This window comes from Sciurus vulgaris (genome assembly GCF_902686455.1).
Source record: "Sciurus vulgaris genome assembly, chromosome: X".
NCBI lineage: Eukaryota > Metazoa > Chordata > Mammalia > Rodentia > Sciuridae > Sciurus > Sciurus vulgaris.
In genome coordinates, this window is record NC_136471.1 from 17,567,868 (window position 1) to 17,584,124 (window position 16,257).

The following is a 16,257-nucleotide window of genomic DNA, read 5'->3' on the forward strand; positions in this document are numbered from 1 at the left end:
CAGAATAAAACAACACAGCATCAATTAGGATGTACAGAATATTCACTTCCTTACATTATTATATTAACTGAGGTTTTATTGCATTTTAAAAGACAAATCATTTTAAATATTTTAAAAAATCATTATTTTTCTTCAGAAGCACTTTGCTGTTGGTTATACACTTTTTAAAAAAATGTGAAGATTCCCTTTAGCTAAAAACTTACCTTTCTAAGCATTTCATTATCTTGAACATTATTGAGTTCATGTGAGCTAATCTCTCCTTTCAGCGTATACTCATAAAATTTTCCACTAACGTTTACCAACAAGGTAGTTGGACTTGACTGCACTTCACAGCTCAGGGTCACATTATTTACATCACTAGGAACATGAATGCCGTACCGCAGCACAAGGCCCACCAAAAGACCTGAAAAAAAAAGGAACAATGTAAGCTCTTCTTGCAGACAGAGACCACTTGCTTGCATTCCACACATACCTCTAGATTGATAACAGAAAATATCTGATGATATTCCCCTGTGGTTCAGAATCAATACCAAATGCAGTTATAGTTTAAAGTATTACTAAATTCACACATCCAAGTGCCCAATGTTCATGTAATCCAGTAGGATAGGAGGGAAAAACATTTCCCAGGGCAATACCATGGATCACTGTGTATTTCTAGATTAATAAGTGTTCAGGAAAGGAACAAAACGAGAAAATATCTTCAGCTCATATGTACATGGAATATGCCCCAAGTTGGTCATGTTACAAATAGTCATGTTACAAATGTGTTTTTGCCTCCATGAATTTACCAGACCTAAGTACATGCTTCCCAAAGTTTATGCTCAAAGCACATGGCTGGCCTAATACACATCTAACAAGTTGAAAGTCAATATATTATTTGTAAATTGATTGAATTCTTCTACTACTCAAAGGTCAGATTTAAATATTAAAATGTATTGCTTCAAAACCAAAACATGGAGAAATCCTGAATCTGGTGCTATGTAATCAACATACTGCTAGGATTCACCTGGATTATTGCACTGGAATCCAAATAAGCACAATATAATAGGTTAGGTTCTATAAAACTACATTTTTTCAACTGGAAATCCATATAATAACAGCTTTGTTGAGATATAATTCGCATGCTATATAAAGTTTATCCTTTTAAGTTATACAATTCAGTGGTCTTCAGTATATTTACAAAGTTGTATATCAACCACCATCATCTAATTCCAGAATATTTTCGTCTTGCCAGAAAGAATTAGGATATTCCCTATTCCTCCACGTCTAACCCCCAGCTCTTGGCAACTCTAATCTAGTTCCTTTCTCTAAGGATTTGCCCATTCTGGACATTTCATATAAATGGCATGCTACAATATGCTTTTTGTGCCTAGCTTCTTTTACTTAGTATAATGTTCTCAAGGTTATCCATCTTGAAGCATGTATCAGAACTCCATTCATTTTTAATGATCAAGTAATATTCCATCAACTATAAGCTGAACCCACCCAAACTTCTGAAACTTTCTTAATGCTAAGATGCATCATATATCACTATTAGTTACATTTTACCCTCCTGTGGCCCTTCATTCTGACCAGCCAACCATTATTTTAAGATACAAATGGAGTTCTATGTTAGGCATGTCCTGGGATTCAGAGATGTGAAGAAATGCCTCCTTCAAGGAGCTCTCAGTCCAATTAGTAAAAACAGACTGAATAATCATAATACAATATATACTTGTATACAGAAAAATATATACCTATATATACAGAAAAAAAAAAGATATCTAACCAAGCTTGAGGTAGTGGGACATTAAGAGAAGTCTTTCCAGATCTGTCACCTGTGCAGGTAACAAAATAGAAGAAAGGGTATATTTCAGGTAAGAGAATAGTAGTATATATCTGGTCAAGGAAGGAGAGAACACAGCCCATTCAGGGAATTACAAGTAGTTTAATATGGGTACCTGATGAGGTGACAAGTGGTAAGGTTTAAAAGATCTGCAGGAGCTGAATCATAAAGGATGACATATTAAGGAAGAAGTTAAGAGTTTATCCCAAAAGCAAAAGGAAGTCATAGAAGGGTTCTAAGCAGGGGCTTGACATCAGATTCTATTTTGAAAAGACTGTCTTGACTAGAGAGGGTCTAAAAGGCCAGGTAGATGGCCACTGCAATCATTCAGGCAACAAGAGCTTTGTATCTAATCTGAGAGTAGTGGTAGAAGAGAGATTGCGTTTCAGAAGGCATTATAGTTTAGAAAGATTTAGTGACTGAGAAGAAAAGGCTAGGGGGAAAGGAGATGAAAGACAAAGACTTACAGGGGTCAAAATGGACTGGGCAACCAAGTACATAAGTTAGTTTGAGCACCTAGATAAACTGCAGGGTCATTCAATGGAGTACAAACACAGGCAGAATGTATTTACACAGGAAAGGCTAAGCTCAGGTTTGACATGCTGAGTTTCATGTACCTGTGACATATGCACAGGGGTCTGGAGCTCAAGGGGGAAGTCTCAACTTCAGATATATTCTGGGCAATCATAAATTAATAAGTCAGGCAAAGATGAGACCACCTGGAAGCAAAATATCAAGAAGACTACAGATAAAGGGCCAGGGTTTTTAATCCATTAATATGCAACACAGAGAGACTGGTAGAGGAGGAACTGAGGGATCAATCTATGGAGGAAAAGCCACAGGAGTAGGAAGAAAGAGGAATGAGTGGTGGCTAAGCATTCAGGAAGAAAGGGAATAATTTATTTCTGTACAGGAATAAGTGATAAAACTATCAAATACTGCAGCAAAGTCACGTAAGGCTGGCTTGAGAAGTAACTACAGTGTTTGACAAAAAGGAGGACACAGTGACCTTGGTAAGGGCAGTTTCAGTGGAACAATACGGGTAGAAGCCAGGTCATAGTTGGAAGGAGTGAAGCAGAAACAGAAGTATAAAAACAGTAGTTGGCCAGGAAAGAGGGAGGATGCAAAGATGCTGGATCCTTCTAGTCAACTTATAGTCACACAAGCTTTCATAAGTAAGCAGCAATGATGAATTATTTAACAGTACAATGACAACAACTTTAAAAACATTTTATCCAAAGTTCAGATTTAACATAAATGAAAGATTCACTTTTTTAAAAGTTGCAGCACCAAAAAAAATATTAAAAAGTGACTGCTAGGTATGAACTATGCTTGACAGATATGACCTGGGAGAGAAAAGACTGTAGATCCAAATAGTCTGTTCTGCCTATATGATATAAAAACAGCTCTGTTCTTTTTTATCCCAAGACTTCCTAATTAAGAGGCTCAGTAAAAGTTATTCCCTTATATATGCATGCAAAAATCACAGATCAGCTACTACCAATACAACAAATTAGTAGCACAGCATAAATTCTTTCCACATCCCCAAAACCAACTGTATAAGGAATAGTACACACTGGATCCTCTGCATTTCCAGTCCTACGCTGAAACATCACGGCACGTCTTGTTATGGTTCAGATGTGAGGTGTCCCCCAAAAGCTCATGTATGCGACAACGCAAGAGGGTTTAGAGGCAAAATGAGTGGGTTATGAGAGTCTAACCTAATCCATGCATTAATCCTCTGATAGGGATCAACTGGGTGATAACTAGGCAGATAGGGTGTGGCTTAAAAAGGTGAATTCCTGGGGTTATGCCTTTGTTATATTTTGTCTATGGTGGCAGAAGTCTCTACCTCTCTGCTTCCTGGTGCCATGTCTCCAGCTGCTTTTCTCTGCCATACACTTCCACAACTATGGTCTGCCTCACCTCAGGCCCTGAGGAATGGAGTCAGCCTGACTGAGACCTCCAAAACCATGCACCTCAAATAAACTTTTCCTCCTCTAAAATTACTGATCTCACATCTTCTGGTCATAGCAGTGAAAAGCTGACTAAAGCATGCCCTGAAGAGGGCACAGCACTTGGGCAGATTTGAAACTTTGGCATATAAAACAATAGCATGGAGAATAATTACTTAGGTTGAAAAAACTGAGATCCTTCTATTATGATATAAGACATCTGAAAAATTATTTCTCAGAAAAGAGTCAACAGAGAAAGTTACTATGGGTTCTTTAAAAAGTCAAATCCCAAACATGAAGTTAAGGCAATTCTCAGTAAAGAGAAAGGACACAAAAAGGGTGCTTTGTTAGGAGGATAGAGCAAAAACTTGTAGACTCCTACGTACACAGAGGCACAGAAAATATTGATATTATAAAACTTAAAATTACCATTAACAGGCACCAAGGATTATAACCACAAAGAGATAGCTTTCACAAAATGGATGCATCTACCCCTCCTACACAATCATGACCTATTTGTGCTGGAAATTCTCCCAGTGATAAGGAACTCAGCATCACTCAAGGCCCCAGAATCTTCCACTAGGCAGAAACTGGTTTTCTAATGAATTTCAGCCCATTATCCAGCCTACTGCACATGAATCCTCCAACAGTCAAAACTAAAGAAGGAATATCACTGGAACATTAGATGTGGCCAAAAGTGATCAAATTTCTATAGATTAAGATGTACTGTGCATGTGTATAAAACAATTCATTACTTACTTGAAGAATGTTATTAGATGCTATATAAGAAGCTAATTCAAGAGCTGGGGTGTAGCTTACTGGCAGAGCACTTGCCTAACATGTGTAAGGCCCTGGGTTTGATTACCAGCAGAGAAAAAAAAAAACTAATTCAAGGTAGTCAAGAAAGTCAAGGCTTTTGCTGATCTCTTAGTTTTACATACATTTATTCATTTCTGTCTCCTAGCACATTCACAACAGTGACTCTTCTAACTCTTATCCTTCTTCTCAACTCGTCAACCCCATTGACTACTTTTCTGAGAAGTTGAGGGGGGATCTGACACCAGCTTTCTCAATTCCAAGCCTCTCCATTGCAATATAAGCTCATTAATCTTCATCTCTCCTCTTAGGGAAGATAAACCTCTTTTTCAAGGAAACCTTTTCACCTAGGACCCTGAACCAATTACTGTTGTTTCTATAAAAAAATAATGTATTTATGTTATTTACACACAAATATATATGTGTGTGTGTGTATATATGTATGTATATATATATGTGTATATATATATATATATAATTTGAGCCTTATAATTTCATGAAAAAGATACTATAAATCTGTCAGTTTCTTAATCTATGAAATGGATATAAATGAATTACCCAACATTATTTGTCATCAAGTGACAAAGCGAGAATTAAAATTTAGATTTTCTCACTCCAAATTCACTATGATTTTCTAATCATCTCCTCACTCTCACATCAACATGAACTACTTCTCCAATGGTTCTTTGAAAAACCAGAATGGTTTAGGTCTCCATTTACTCACAACTTTCCCTTAAAATCTACCTTCAAAACCCTTTCAACTTTTAAGTATTATTTTCTTATATATTTTATATTATGAAATTGAGTACAGTACAGGACAAAAAGCCTACGTTTAGAAGTCATAGAGGTGTATAAATTGTGGCTCCATCAAGTTCTAGTCTGTAACCTTAAGGTAGATAACCCCTCACTGAAGCTATTTCCTCATATGCAGTGGTGATAATACTAACTCGCCTGTCTTTCCAGTTAAGTTTTATCTCTTTGACATGAAGGAATGTGATTTAAGAGCTAAGAGAATGGGCCTTTTGAACAAGATTGAGTGGGTTTGAATCCTGGTTAAATACGTGTAAGTTATGTGACATCAGGGAGGTCACTTAACTTCTCTGAGCCCTAATTTCCTCTTCTGTAAAATAGGAAGGATAATAACCTCCATCTCATAACAGGGTTGTTAGGAAGTTCAAATGAAATGATACTTAGTTACACATGGTACACCTGTAATCCCAGCTACTTGGGAGGCTGAGGCAGGAAGGTGGCAAATTTCAAGGTAGCATATGCAACTTGGTGAGATCCTATCTCAAAATAAAATTTTAATAAAGGCATAGGGATGAAGCTCAGTTATAGAGCACTTACCTAGCAGGCATGAGGCCCTGGGTTAGATCCCCAGTATTGCAAAGTAAAAGAAAGAATACTTGTAAAGCACTTAGCACAATGTCTAACATGTTGTAATGCCCAATAAACATTATCTATTAAGTCAGTGGATTTTAAGTGCTTTGTGCACAGGGACTACGGCTCAGACCTATATTTCCCATAATATTTCATACATACAGACATTTCATAAATGCTTATTGATGAATCACACTAGGTAGCCTAGCACCCCAGAGTCCCTAAGCTTAAAGCAAAACAAATATTTCTTCCATCTTTTGCTTTGCATACTATCTGGAAAGCAAATGGTGAGTGGTTATTTTTTGGACTTAATTAACTACCTCGATAATTTTTACTAACAGTGACTCACTTTTAAGCCTCTTAAGAAAGCTAGCCCAATGAACCAAACACGTGGGTGCTCTGACATTGTGTTTGTAATGGGAGCAATTAGTCTATATTACAACCTAGAAACTGACCACATTAGTGATCTAATTTTTTTTTACCCTTGTTTCTCAAAAAGATAAAGGAAAGGCTCATTTTAAATAGCATTTTCCCAGGAGTCAAGCAGCTAAACCAACATCACAGGAATAAGATCGCCAGTCAGCTGAATCCTGGAGGTGCAGGGCATTCCCTTTTTACCTGAAGTCAAGCTGAAAAATAAGGTCTTCAAATACTATAGTAACACAACAGCTATGAAGGTGCAAGAGTCATAAGAAGAGATGAATGACAGTAATTAGGATTAGAAAATTTCAATTTCCAGTATTGAAAATACTTTGGCCCAATCCCATCTAGACTTGAACTGGACTTGGGAGCTAGTTAGAAGGCTATTTAGTTCACAATCCCCACTGCCCATTATCAAGAAAATGAGACAGGCTAAAGAATGCCAAATCAATCCCAGATTTTACTCCCAGATTTACACTCTTATATTTCATATTCCACAAGATATACCCTTGATTTTCCTTCACAGAATACTAACACTAAGGTACTCTATCACTTTTTATTAACTTAGAAACTTCAGGAAATACAATCACTAATCTTACTTTTTTACTTCAGCCCACAGATTAGATGAAGTTAGTGATATCAAGCTACCAAAGAGCAAATATTTTCAGGGCAATTCAAAGTTCCTATTTTATTAAAAAATATTATGTGTGCCCCTTATAAGACTGAGCAATTAAAATAAGTATCCTAAGTCTAACCTTATAAAATGCAATTATAACAGCAATAATAACAATAGCATAACTATCATTTATTGAGCATTTACGTAGGGACCAAGTACTAGTCTAAAAACATATCTTCCTTAGAATAAGCCTATAATCATTAACCCCAATATAGAGATGAGAGTTCAACAGGAGAAGGAACTTGCCTAAGATCACACATGGCTATTGATACAATGGGATAGGAATCCAGGTCCAACTCTAAAGGCAGGGGTTTGCAACTATAGCTCTCCCTCTGTTTTTGTACAGCCCAAGGGCTAAATGCAGTTTTATATTTTAAAGGCTTTTAAAAAGAAAAACAACTACAACAAAGAATTAAATGCAACACAGACATGGAAATCTATGTGACCCATAAGGTCAACAATCTTCACGATCTAGCCCTTAACAGAAAAAAATTTTCCAACCTCTAGCGTAACGTTCTACCTTTAAGTATTAAAATCACATTATCTGTGTCTATATGAGATATCTGTGATCAGTTCCTTATTTTAACATAATACTCATTTCACACTTAACCAAATCTAAGATGTCATTATTTTCTTTTTGTGACTTGTCTATAAATTCCTTGAAGGCAAGGGGCCTATATTTCTTTGTATTTTCTGTGCATAATACATAGTAGGCTGAGCATTAAATAGATTTGAGGATAATAAATAAATCACACACTGTTATACATAGAAATAACATAAAAATATAGAGATTATTGGCAAACTTGCCTTAAGGGGCACTGCAAATGAAATGCAGGAAAAAAAAAAAAAAAAGAAATAAAAAACTACCCAAGAGGTCTAAAACCTAGGAATCCTAGTGAGCAGAAATACTGTACACAAAGGCTTAGAATTTTATTACCTTACAAATGAGAATAAGCCTGAGCTCATGAATTTTCCTGAGGCACACAACTACTTCGCTTGCTACCCTTGAGATGCATGCACATTCTAGAAGTCTGGATTTACTGGAAAGGGGTGGGGGTGGGAGGTTGCATGGAGAAATGTCTTTTCATGCCAGAGCTTCATCTACCTATCCACAAGTCTCAGAGACAAACCTCAATAAGGTCAACAGTTAAAGACTGTTCCAAATGAAGACAATCTTCACACATGCACTACACAGACAGGTTGGTTGTCTGCCCTCATCTCTTCTGAGGTACCCTCATAGTCAGATTAAGACAGTCAGCAATATGTATCTTCTTTTCCCCCCTATGAGGCCCACGCATAGCTCCATATGCCTCTGAGCCCATGGTTTGATTTACCCTTCTCAGACTTTTCGCCAAAAAATAAAAATAAACAAATAACCTCAAAAAGAAAGCACACTGAAACCCAAGAAATGAAGCCACTTCACAATCAGTCAATAACTCCATGCCAATAGCAAAGTCACCCATACTGCATACGCGTGGTGTTTGTTAACTGCTGCTTGGCTGAACTGTCCTGATGATCCTACAGTACACCATACTTCTGGAGGAACCATAACTCTTCCCTGTCCTCACTTCTGTAGCCTGAATTGGAGAGGTCGAACACAGGTATCCATATCAGATATTACGGGCATAGTACAATAAATCAGGACGTCATCTAAAATGCCCCATACCTTCTGGAGCCTATTTCACGTTCAGGTTATTTTGCTTGGGCTCCACAGGAGTAAGGTTTTCATTTTCAACCTCGAAAGGACAAGGCATAGCAAGAGCTGGGTAATGAATAAAGGTCGACTCTAGTTCCAAAAGAATGCCAGATGCTGGGCAGTAGAGATACTACTGCAGCTTCCATAAACCTTAAACAGTCTGACACCCCAGAGAAATAGATCGCAATGGTTTCTTCCCCTCCCCCAGCCCCCAGCCCAATTCGAGGCACCGCACCCACTCCTTTCCCATGCTCAACCCCAGTCCGGGACCCGAGTTTCGTAGGCAGAGAAGGGAGAGCCGGGTGCACAAAAAAGGGGGTGGGGTCGGAGGCGAAAAAGGTGAGGAGAGTCAGAGAAGATGGGGGGAGGGAGGGCGAGGCCGAGGAGGAAGGTGAGATAGAGAATCGGGGGGCGTAGCAGAAATAAAGAGGGATAAGGAAGGGCAGAAAATGGAAGCAATTAGAAAGGGAGCTGAATGTAGGCCGAGCAGGGCCAGGACAAGAGGTGGAGGTGAAGCAGCCGGTGGGCAGAGAAAGGGGAAGTGCCAGGGGGCGAACAGGGGTTTAGGCACTTGCCATAAATCATAGCCAGGCCGGTTTCGTGTAGGAAGCGGGCCCGGCGGTGCTTGAAGAGCCATATCGTGAGAATGGTGAGGGTGAGCAGCAGGATGAAGATGAGCAGGTTGGCGCTGTCCTGCCGGTGGCTCTCTTCCGCTTGCTTCTCGGACACTATCTCCTCGTCCATGGCTCTCGTCGCTCGGCCAGCGCCGTCCGAAGCCCCGGCCCAGCCAAAGACGCCCACTGCGAGGAGCAACCAGAGGGGCCGCATGAGCGGGCGGGCCCGGTGCGCGGCGCCGACGCCGCGGCCGAGGGGCGCCTGCCGCCAGCCGCGCCGAGCCATGTCTCCCCCCGCCCCCCGCCCCTCTCCTCACCGGCAGCCGCCCGCGGTCGGACCACTCCCCGAGGGCTCACGGGAAAGGGGCGGGGCCAGAGGGAAGCCGTCGGAGCGCGCCTCGCCACCGCCTCTCTTAAAGGGGCCGCAGCAAAGTCAGCTCGCTCTTATTCCTCTGCCCCCGTGCCGGCTGTCTGGCGCGGTTGAGCGCTGTCACGGACTGAAAAGCCGTCGAATCTAGCCCACGGCCTTCTGCTAAGGAAACATTGGCTCAGTGTATTCAGGCACAGGCAGATTGCGCTCCTGTCTACTTTGATCCTATTCTTAGAGCCCTCAGGGGATTCGATCTTTCATAACCCATCTCAATATCGTCCCCCAGTGTCTCTTAACAGGATAAGAAGTTGTCCCCATGGGAGTGACCTCAATCTCCATCTCTGTAATTTAAAGCGAATTCCCCTCGTTCTGTCCTCATCGGGGAAAATAAAAACACTGTAGTAGTTCACAAAAGAAATGACTCCAAGGTGTGAATGCTGCGTGTGTCTGTATATTCAGTTTGCTTTACATGTTAACACTTGATTTATAACGTCTGTCACGTCAGGTACCTATGCAAAGAAACCCATCATTCTTGCAAAGATTCAAATCGGTTTGCACTCAGATTTACCAGGTGCTTAAAAACACCCCTCCCTTCCCTTACGGAGGAAGAAATCTTTGGTGGTGTGTTGAGGTTTTTTTTTTTTTTTTTTCCCCCTTCTCTTCTTGTTTATTTCTGTTTCGAAGCACGGTCCCCAGGTCAGCAGTCACCTCTGACCCCTATATATCATCTCTCTTTCTCAATATTTTCTCTGTGTCTGTCAGCCTTGCACACCACAATCTTCAGAGTTCTCACCTCCATACCTGAGCTTTCTGTTTGACAACAGTGGATTCCTATTTTTTCCATACTTCTCAGCTCACTCCTTAGTTTGCATGGGCTCTTTGTGTTCTCTAGACTTTCATTTCTAGGTGAATGAGCTACAAATCTCAAGTCTTGACCTGCCACCCTCCCTTCAGGCCTCCATCTGTTAGATGATGAGTATATCCTGTTGAGGCTCCTACTACTCTCCAAAACTAAAAATGTTTTGAAATGAGCTCATTCCTTCCCCCTTCCTAATAGGTGTCCTTTCTCAAATTCTTCATGTCCTTATTGGTACTACTATTGATCTACTTTCCATCATTCTGTCTGGAACTCAGGATTCTCAAACATTTTCATCTTAAGGCCTCCCTTTCAGACTACACTCAACCAACTCCAAGTTTCCCAAGTGTGAATTCATCCCCACTAGTCCCACTAACTAGCTCTTTAAGCTCTGTGAGGATGGTGAGCCTAAAAAAAATATCTCCAAAATGGTGTTCCACACTAAGTTCTGGTCAGTAACTGACCAGCCCAGAGACAGTGGACAGTAACTGTGTCTCCGATTATTACCTGGATCTGTGTCTTCCCAAGAAAACTTCTGGCCACCTGTCTGCTATCCTTAACTGCAGCCTAATCTCACTACTCTATTCACACAGGGTTGGGTTTGTATAGACATGAAACCCATGTGTGGGAACCTTCCTAGGTTTCCTACTGCCCTCTTCCCAGACCTATCCTGATGGCCCAGATCTAGTGAAAGAGCTTGCCTGCTTATCCAGGGCTAACCACTTATTCCAAGGCTGTTTTGACTCAGCACAAAACCACTTTCCACTCTCCAAGTGTTCAGAATTTGACAAAAAAAATCACACATTTCCTTCCCTAACCACAGTTAGCAAATGTCTTTTTTTTTTTTTTTTTTTGTACTGGAATTTGACCCAGAGATGCTTAACCACTGAGCCCCATCCCCAGCCCTTTTAACTTTTTATTTAGAGACAGGGTCTCACTATGTTACTTAGGGCCTCACTAATTTGCTGAGGTTGGCTTTTGAACTGGTGATCCCCCTGCCTCAGTCTCCTGAGTCACTGGGATTATAGGCATGTGCCCTGTGCCCAGCAAGCAAGTGTCTTCAAGTCCCAGATTTGGCCTCTGTTTATGTGACCCCAGCAACCTAGACCACTCCCTCAGCAACCTCATTATATCAAGAGTTCCAGGAGGATTTTTTTCCAGTACTGGGAATTGAACCCAGGGCCTCTATGTGCTGGGCAAAGCACTCTACTGCTGAGCTACATCCCCAGCCCTTTTTATTTTATTTTGAAACAGAGATTCGCTATGTGACCCAGGCCAGACTCCAACTTGTGATCCCAGGTTGAACCTTGAGAGGACCATAACTCTACCAGGCAGCTAAACTCCATGAGTCTTCAGCTTCTTTCTCAACGTGCTTCTCTCTCCACCTAACGCCACTCCACATTTCTCACTCCCACTGCCAGTTTCTCCTTGGAGTAACCTGTTTGGCAGTTGGTTGGGTGCGCGGCTTAGAAGTGCCAGGGAAGAAGAACCAAAAGATTACTCCAAGGTTTTGAACATAAGATGACTGGAAAAAAAGACCTAGGGCCATTAGTAGCATTAGTGTGAAGTCAGAAGGTAGATTAGAGCTCTGCTGACAGGTTGGATTTAAATCTAAGTGCAGATGGTAAAATAGGCAGTAACAGTCCAGTGGTGAAATCAGGCTCCACAGTACATTGGGGAGGTACAAGCACAATGTTGAAGCTGTGGGAGCTCATGCATTCTCCCGTGAAGAGAAGGTGGAAAGAGAAATAGTTCTTGGGTAGTATTATACTGAATCTCTTTATTTAAACAGAACCAGTATTAAGCACAGTGGTACATGCCTGCAATCTCAGTGACTAGGGAAGCTGAGACAGGAGAATCCCAAGTTTGAGAACAGCCTTAGCAACTTAGCAAGACACTGCCTCAAAAGAAATCTGCAGAAGGCTGGGGGTGTAGCTCAGTGGTAAAGCACCTCTGGGTTCAATCCCCAGTGCTGGGAGGAAAACAGAACCAAGATTAGGTCGGCAAGATAAAGTTCTACCATTTAGAACCCAGCATAACAATGCTGGAGTTTTCAAAAGTTTTCTTTTTTCTGAACAGAACAACCCAATGTGCTAAAAAGGCAAATACATCCATCAGTGTCATTAGGAAGGCTCTTTGAAATGAATAATCATATTAACCTCATACAAGTAACCTAGGATACTTTGTGCAGATGTGGCAATGAAACCCTAAGAGAGATATTAGTAGATCTGGAAATTGTCCAGAGAAGAGCAATTAAAATAATCAAAGGGAAGAAGCAATTAATGTTTTAGGAAAGACTAAAGGGATAAGGAACATGTTTAGTTTGAAAAAATAGCTAGAAGAGTCCATAACAATAGGTACCATTTGCTGAGTTCTATGTGTGAAAGGATTCTAAAACACTTTATATGTATTTTGTCACTCAATCCTGACAACAACCATATCAAATAAACACTATTATTGTCCTAATTTTACAGATGAGGATAATGAGGTACAGCAAAGTTAAGTAACTTCCAAAATCTCCCAGAGGTAGAAAAAGAAAAGCCAGGATTCAAACCTAATCCAATATCAGAGCAAATATTTTTAACTACTGTAGTATAAACTATCCATCAAACAAAACTTAAAGATATGAATCATGTAACCAGTCTTGTTTACTAAGATTTCAAACTCAAAATTCCATGGCACCACTTTAATGCTTGAAGAGGTATACATTTGTTGTTGTTGTTATTGTTGTTGTTGTGTGAATTTCTTAAAATGAGCACACATTACTTTGGTAAAGAAAAAATAAGTGAAGTGGATAAAATTTCAAACTTGAAAATACTAGTTTGCCCAGCAGGTGGCAGGCTTCTAGGATTTGTTACCCAGAAAGGTTGTATTTATTATAAATAGCTTGAACAAAGGTTTAGTCCCTACAATAGATACTTACCTTTTATAGATACCTATAATAGGAACATATTCCTAGGGAAAGTGGATTTGTGAACCAAGTTGGAAAGGACAGTGTGGTAGAGAGAGGGAGAATTTGCATAGGAAATGGAGACTTGGATTTGTGGTGTGTGAAGATATTCATTATTTGGGTGTCATGGAACAGAGTAAATGAACTTAAAGACAGTTCTGGGTTAGCTGTGCTTTCTCTATTCAACAGACTGCCCTGGGAAATGTGATGAGTCTTCATATCTCAGTAGGAAGCGTTTTAGAGATCATTATCTCCACCTTCAATAATATCCACATCATTTCCATGGTGCATATGAATAGTTGTTTGGGAAAACTAAAGGCATTTCCAGGGCTACTTAGGAATTTAAATATTTTTCTCTTGAGGTTTGACTTTTGTTCTAAGAGGTCATGAAAACTGTGCTGTCATTAGCTGTACTTTGCATCTTTGGGATTAACTCCAACTTTCAGAATCATGTTATGAGTGAACCCAAGGTACTTATTTGAATGATCTTTGATAACTGCAATTATGAATACCTTGACTTCTCTTCAGGTCGGAATCTACAGATAAAGATGATTAAAATCTCATGCCATGAACATGATTTAAATATTTACTACTAGAAAATGTGAAATTATGCTAGTTTCTCTTGTACTCAGTACATAGGTAAGAGGCTAAAAAAGAGAGTGGGAAGGCATTTTAAGAGGGTAGTAGAGAAAATGAAGCTCAATGTCTGGACAAGAGTCATCTACTGAAGACTAGGATAATGCTTTAGTGGCATGTACAAATACCAGATACCTTACCAGCTCTATTTTCTGTAACCTCATATTTTTACAAGAAAGAACCACATCTCAGATACTTTAAGAAAATGCTTAATCATTTTCTGCTTTTGAAAAATTGACACAACAAAAGGTAATTTACCAGGACACCTGAAAAAGCTAATTTCAATTTGACCATCATCCATGCTAAAACGAGGTTTTAAGACTTTTTTTGTTAACTATCTTTTCTATCTTGCCAACTCCCAAGGGTAGAGAAGGAAGAACTTTCCTGCCAACGCTACATGTTACCTCTGGTTCTTCCTGATTATGAGGCTTATAAATAGGACCGTATTTGTAAGGAATACATTATAGTACATTTGACACTGATCAAGTACTATGTAAAATTTTGGCTTTCAGGTGAAGGAATTGGAAAGAGTTCAGGGGAAAATAATGACCATAAGTAAATATTTGGATAGTGAGATCCAGAGCAAAAATTATATCAGTAAAGTTGAGGAAGTATGCTGAACTTTGGGTGTCTTCTTTATTTTCTAATTCTTTTCAGCTTTGAGAAAAGTCAAACATATCAGAAGTCCACAGGGATTTTGGAATCTAATTCAAAATAATGGAGACTGTTGAGATCATTTCAAGAAGCAACACATTCCTCCCATTTCTTTTCCACAATTCACTCATTCTTTATCCAACAAACATTTATTGAATGCCCAACAAGTGATAGTCAAGGTTCTAGGCAATGAAAAATTTGTCCTCTTGGAGCTTACATTCCAGTGGGGGAAGAGGAACAGTAAACAATAACACAGCAAACATAATAAATAGACCATTTATATAGTAGGTTAGAAGGTGATATTAAAACAGCAGGCTAAGGGGATCATAAATGAGAATGTTGCAAACTTAAAAGGGGTGATAAGGTTAAGCATTTTTGAGGAAGAAAGGGTGGGTAAATTGATGCAGCTAAACATACAATTCTGATAGGGTTCAAGGGAAAGCAAGGTAATCTATAGCTTGCATTTACCTTGTGATATGTACTTAACAATGTTGTGCCACTCCGTCAGGGGACACTGGATGAATGGGTGCAGAGTTTTGGGAAAATAAAAGATGAATTCCTTTTTGGCTAGGTAAATTTGAAGTGCCATAGGACGACTCACATGAAAATAAATGTTCAGAAGGTAGTTGGAAATGCAGATCTGGAGCTAAGGAAGGAGATATTTGAGACAAGAGATATAGATTTGGAATCACTGTAATATTTATGATGGTTGAGGTAGGAAATGAATGGATGAGCTCATGACGGGAGAGAAGAGCAGAAAGAGGTAAAGGGGAGAACCTCACTATTGAATGCCTGAAATTTAGGGGATGAAGATAAGGAAAAATGGAAAAAAGCAAGTACATTTTATCCTGATTTTATATCGATAGATATAGAGAGAGAGAGACAAGCCGGTAGTGCTTTGTTAGCATGTTTATTCTTTTATTCCATCCCTAATGTACGCTGGTTCTCCTCACGACAAATGGTTCTGCCCCGTTAAACTCCTTTTGGCGCGAATAGTTTTTCCAAGATTCTTGGAACATTAAAGGAACTAACTTTGCTGAGCGCCGCCCCGTGTGCCAAGTGTTGGGGGCTCCAAATCCCAGGTTACTGTCCTCGACGCTCCACCTGCCTCCTCAATTTAACACCCTTGCCTCCTTACGCAGTGCCAGTTCCCAGAGGGCAAAAGCAGGAAAAATCTACAGAAAACAAAGCACACAGCTTGAAGGGAAACCAAAATCAAAACCGATGAAGCAGCCAACAAAAAACAACTGCCGAGGGAAGGGGTCTGACCAAGCACCGACGTCCTTTGACCACTGCCCCTAGCAACCTCCTACCCCCGCCCCGGCTCCGCCCTGGCCTCTCCGCAGGCCCCGCCCCTCCTCCCGCGGCCCGTGCTCATTTGCTGGAGCCCTTCTTCACTTCCCCATTGG

At 40.1% G+C, this 16,257-nt stretch overlaps 1 protein-coding gene across 3 annotated transcripts in view; it reads right to left on the reverse strand.

Moving 5' to 3' along the window:
* The window catches only part of SLC9A6 (solute carrier family 9 member A6), a 58,405-nt gene extending 48,560 nt beyond the window's left edge, over positions 1-9,845 (reverse strand). For 2 of the 3 annotated variants that reach the window (XM_079124598.1, XM_079124600.1), the window contains exons 1-2: positions 9,344-9,689; positions 204-403 (exon numbers count right to left, since the gene is read on the reverse strand). In XM_079124598.1, coding sequence (XP_078980724.1) covers positions 204-403; positions 9,344-9,668 — 525 coding nt within the window. In that variant the 5' untranslated portion in view covers positions 9,669-9,689. The other variant, XM_079124599.1, reaches the window with a different exon arrangement.
* Between the last annotated feature and the right edge of the window lie 6,412 nt (positions 9,846-16,257).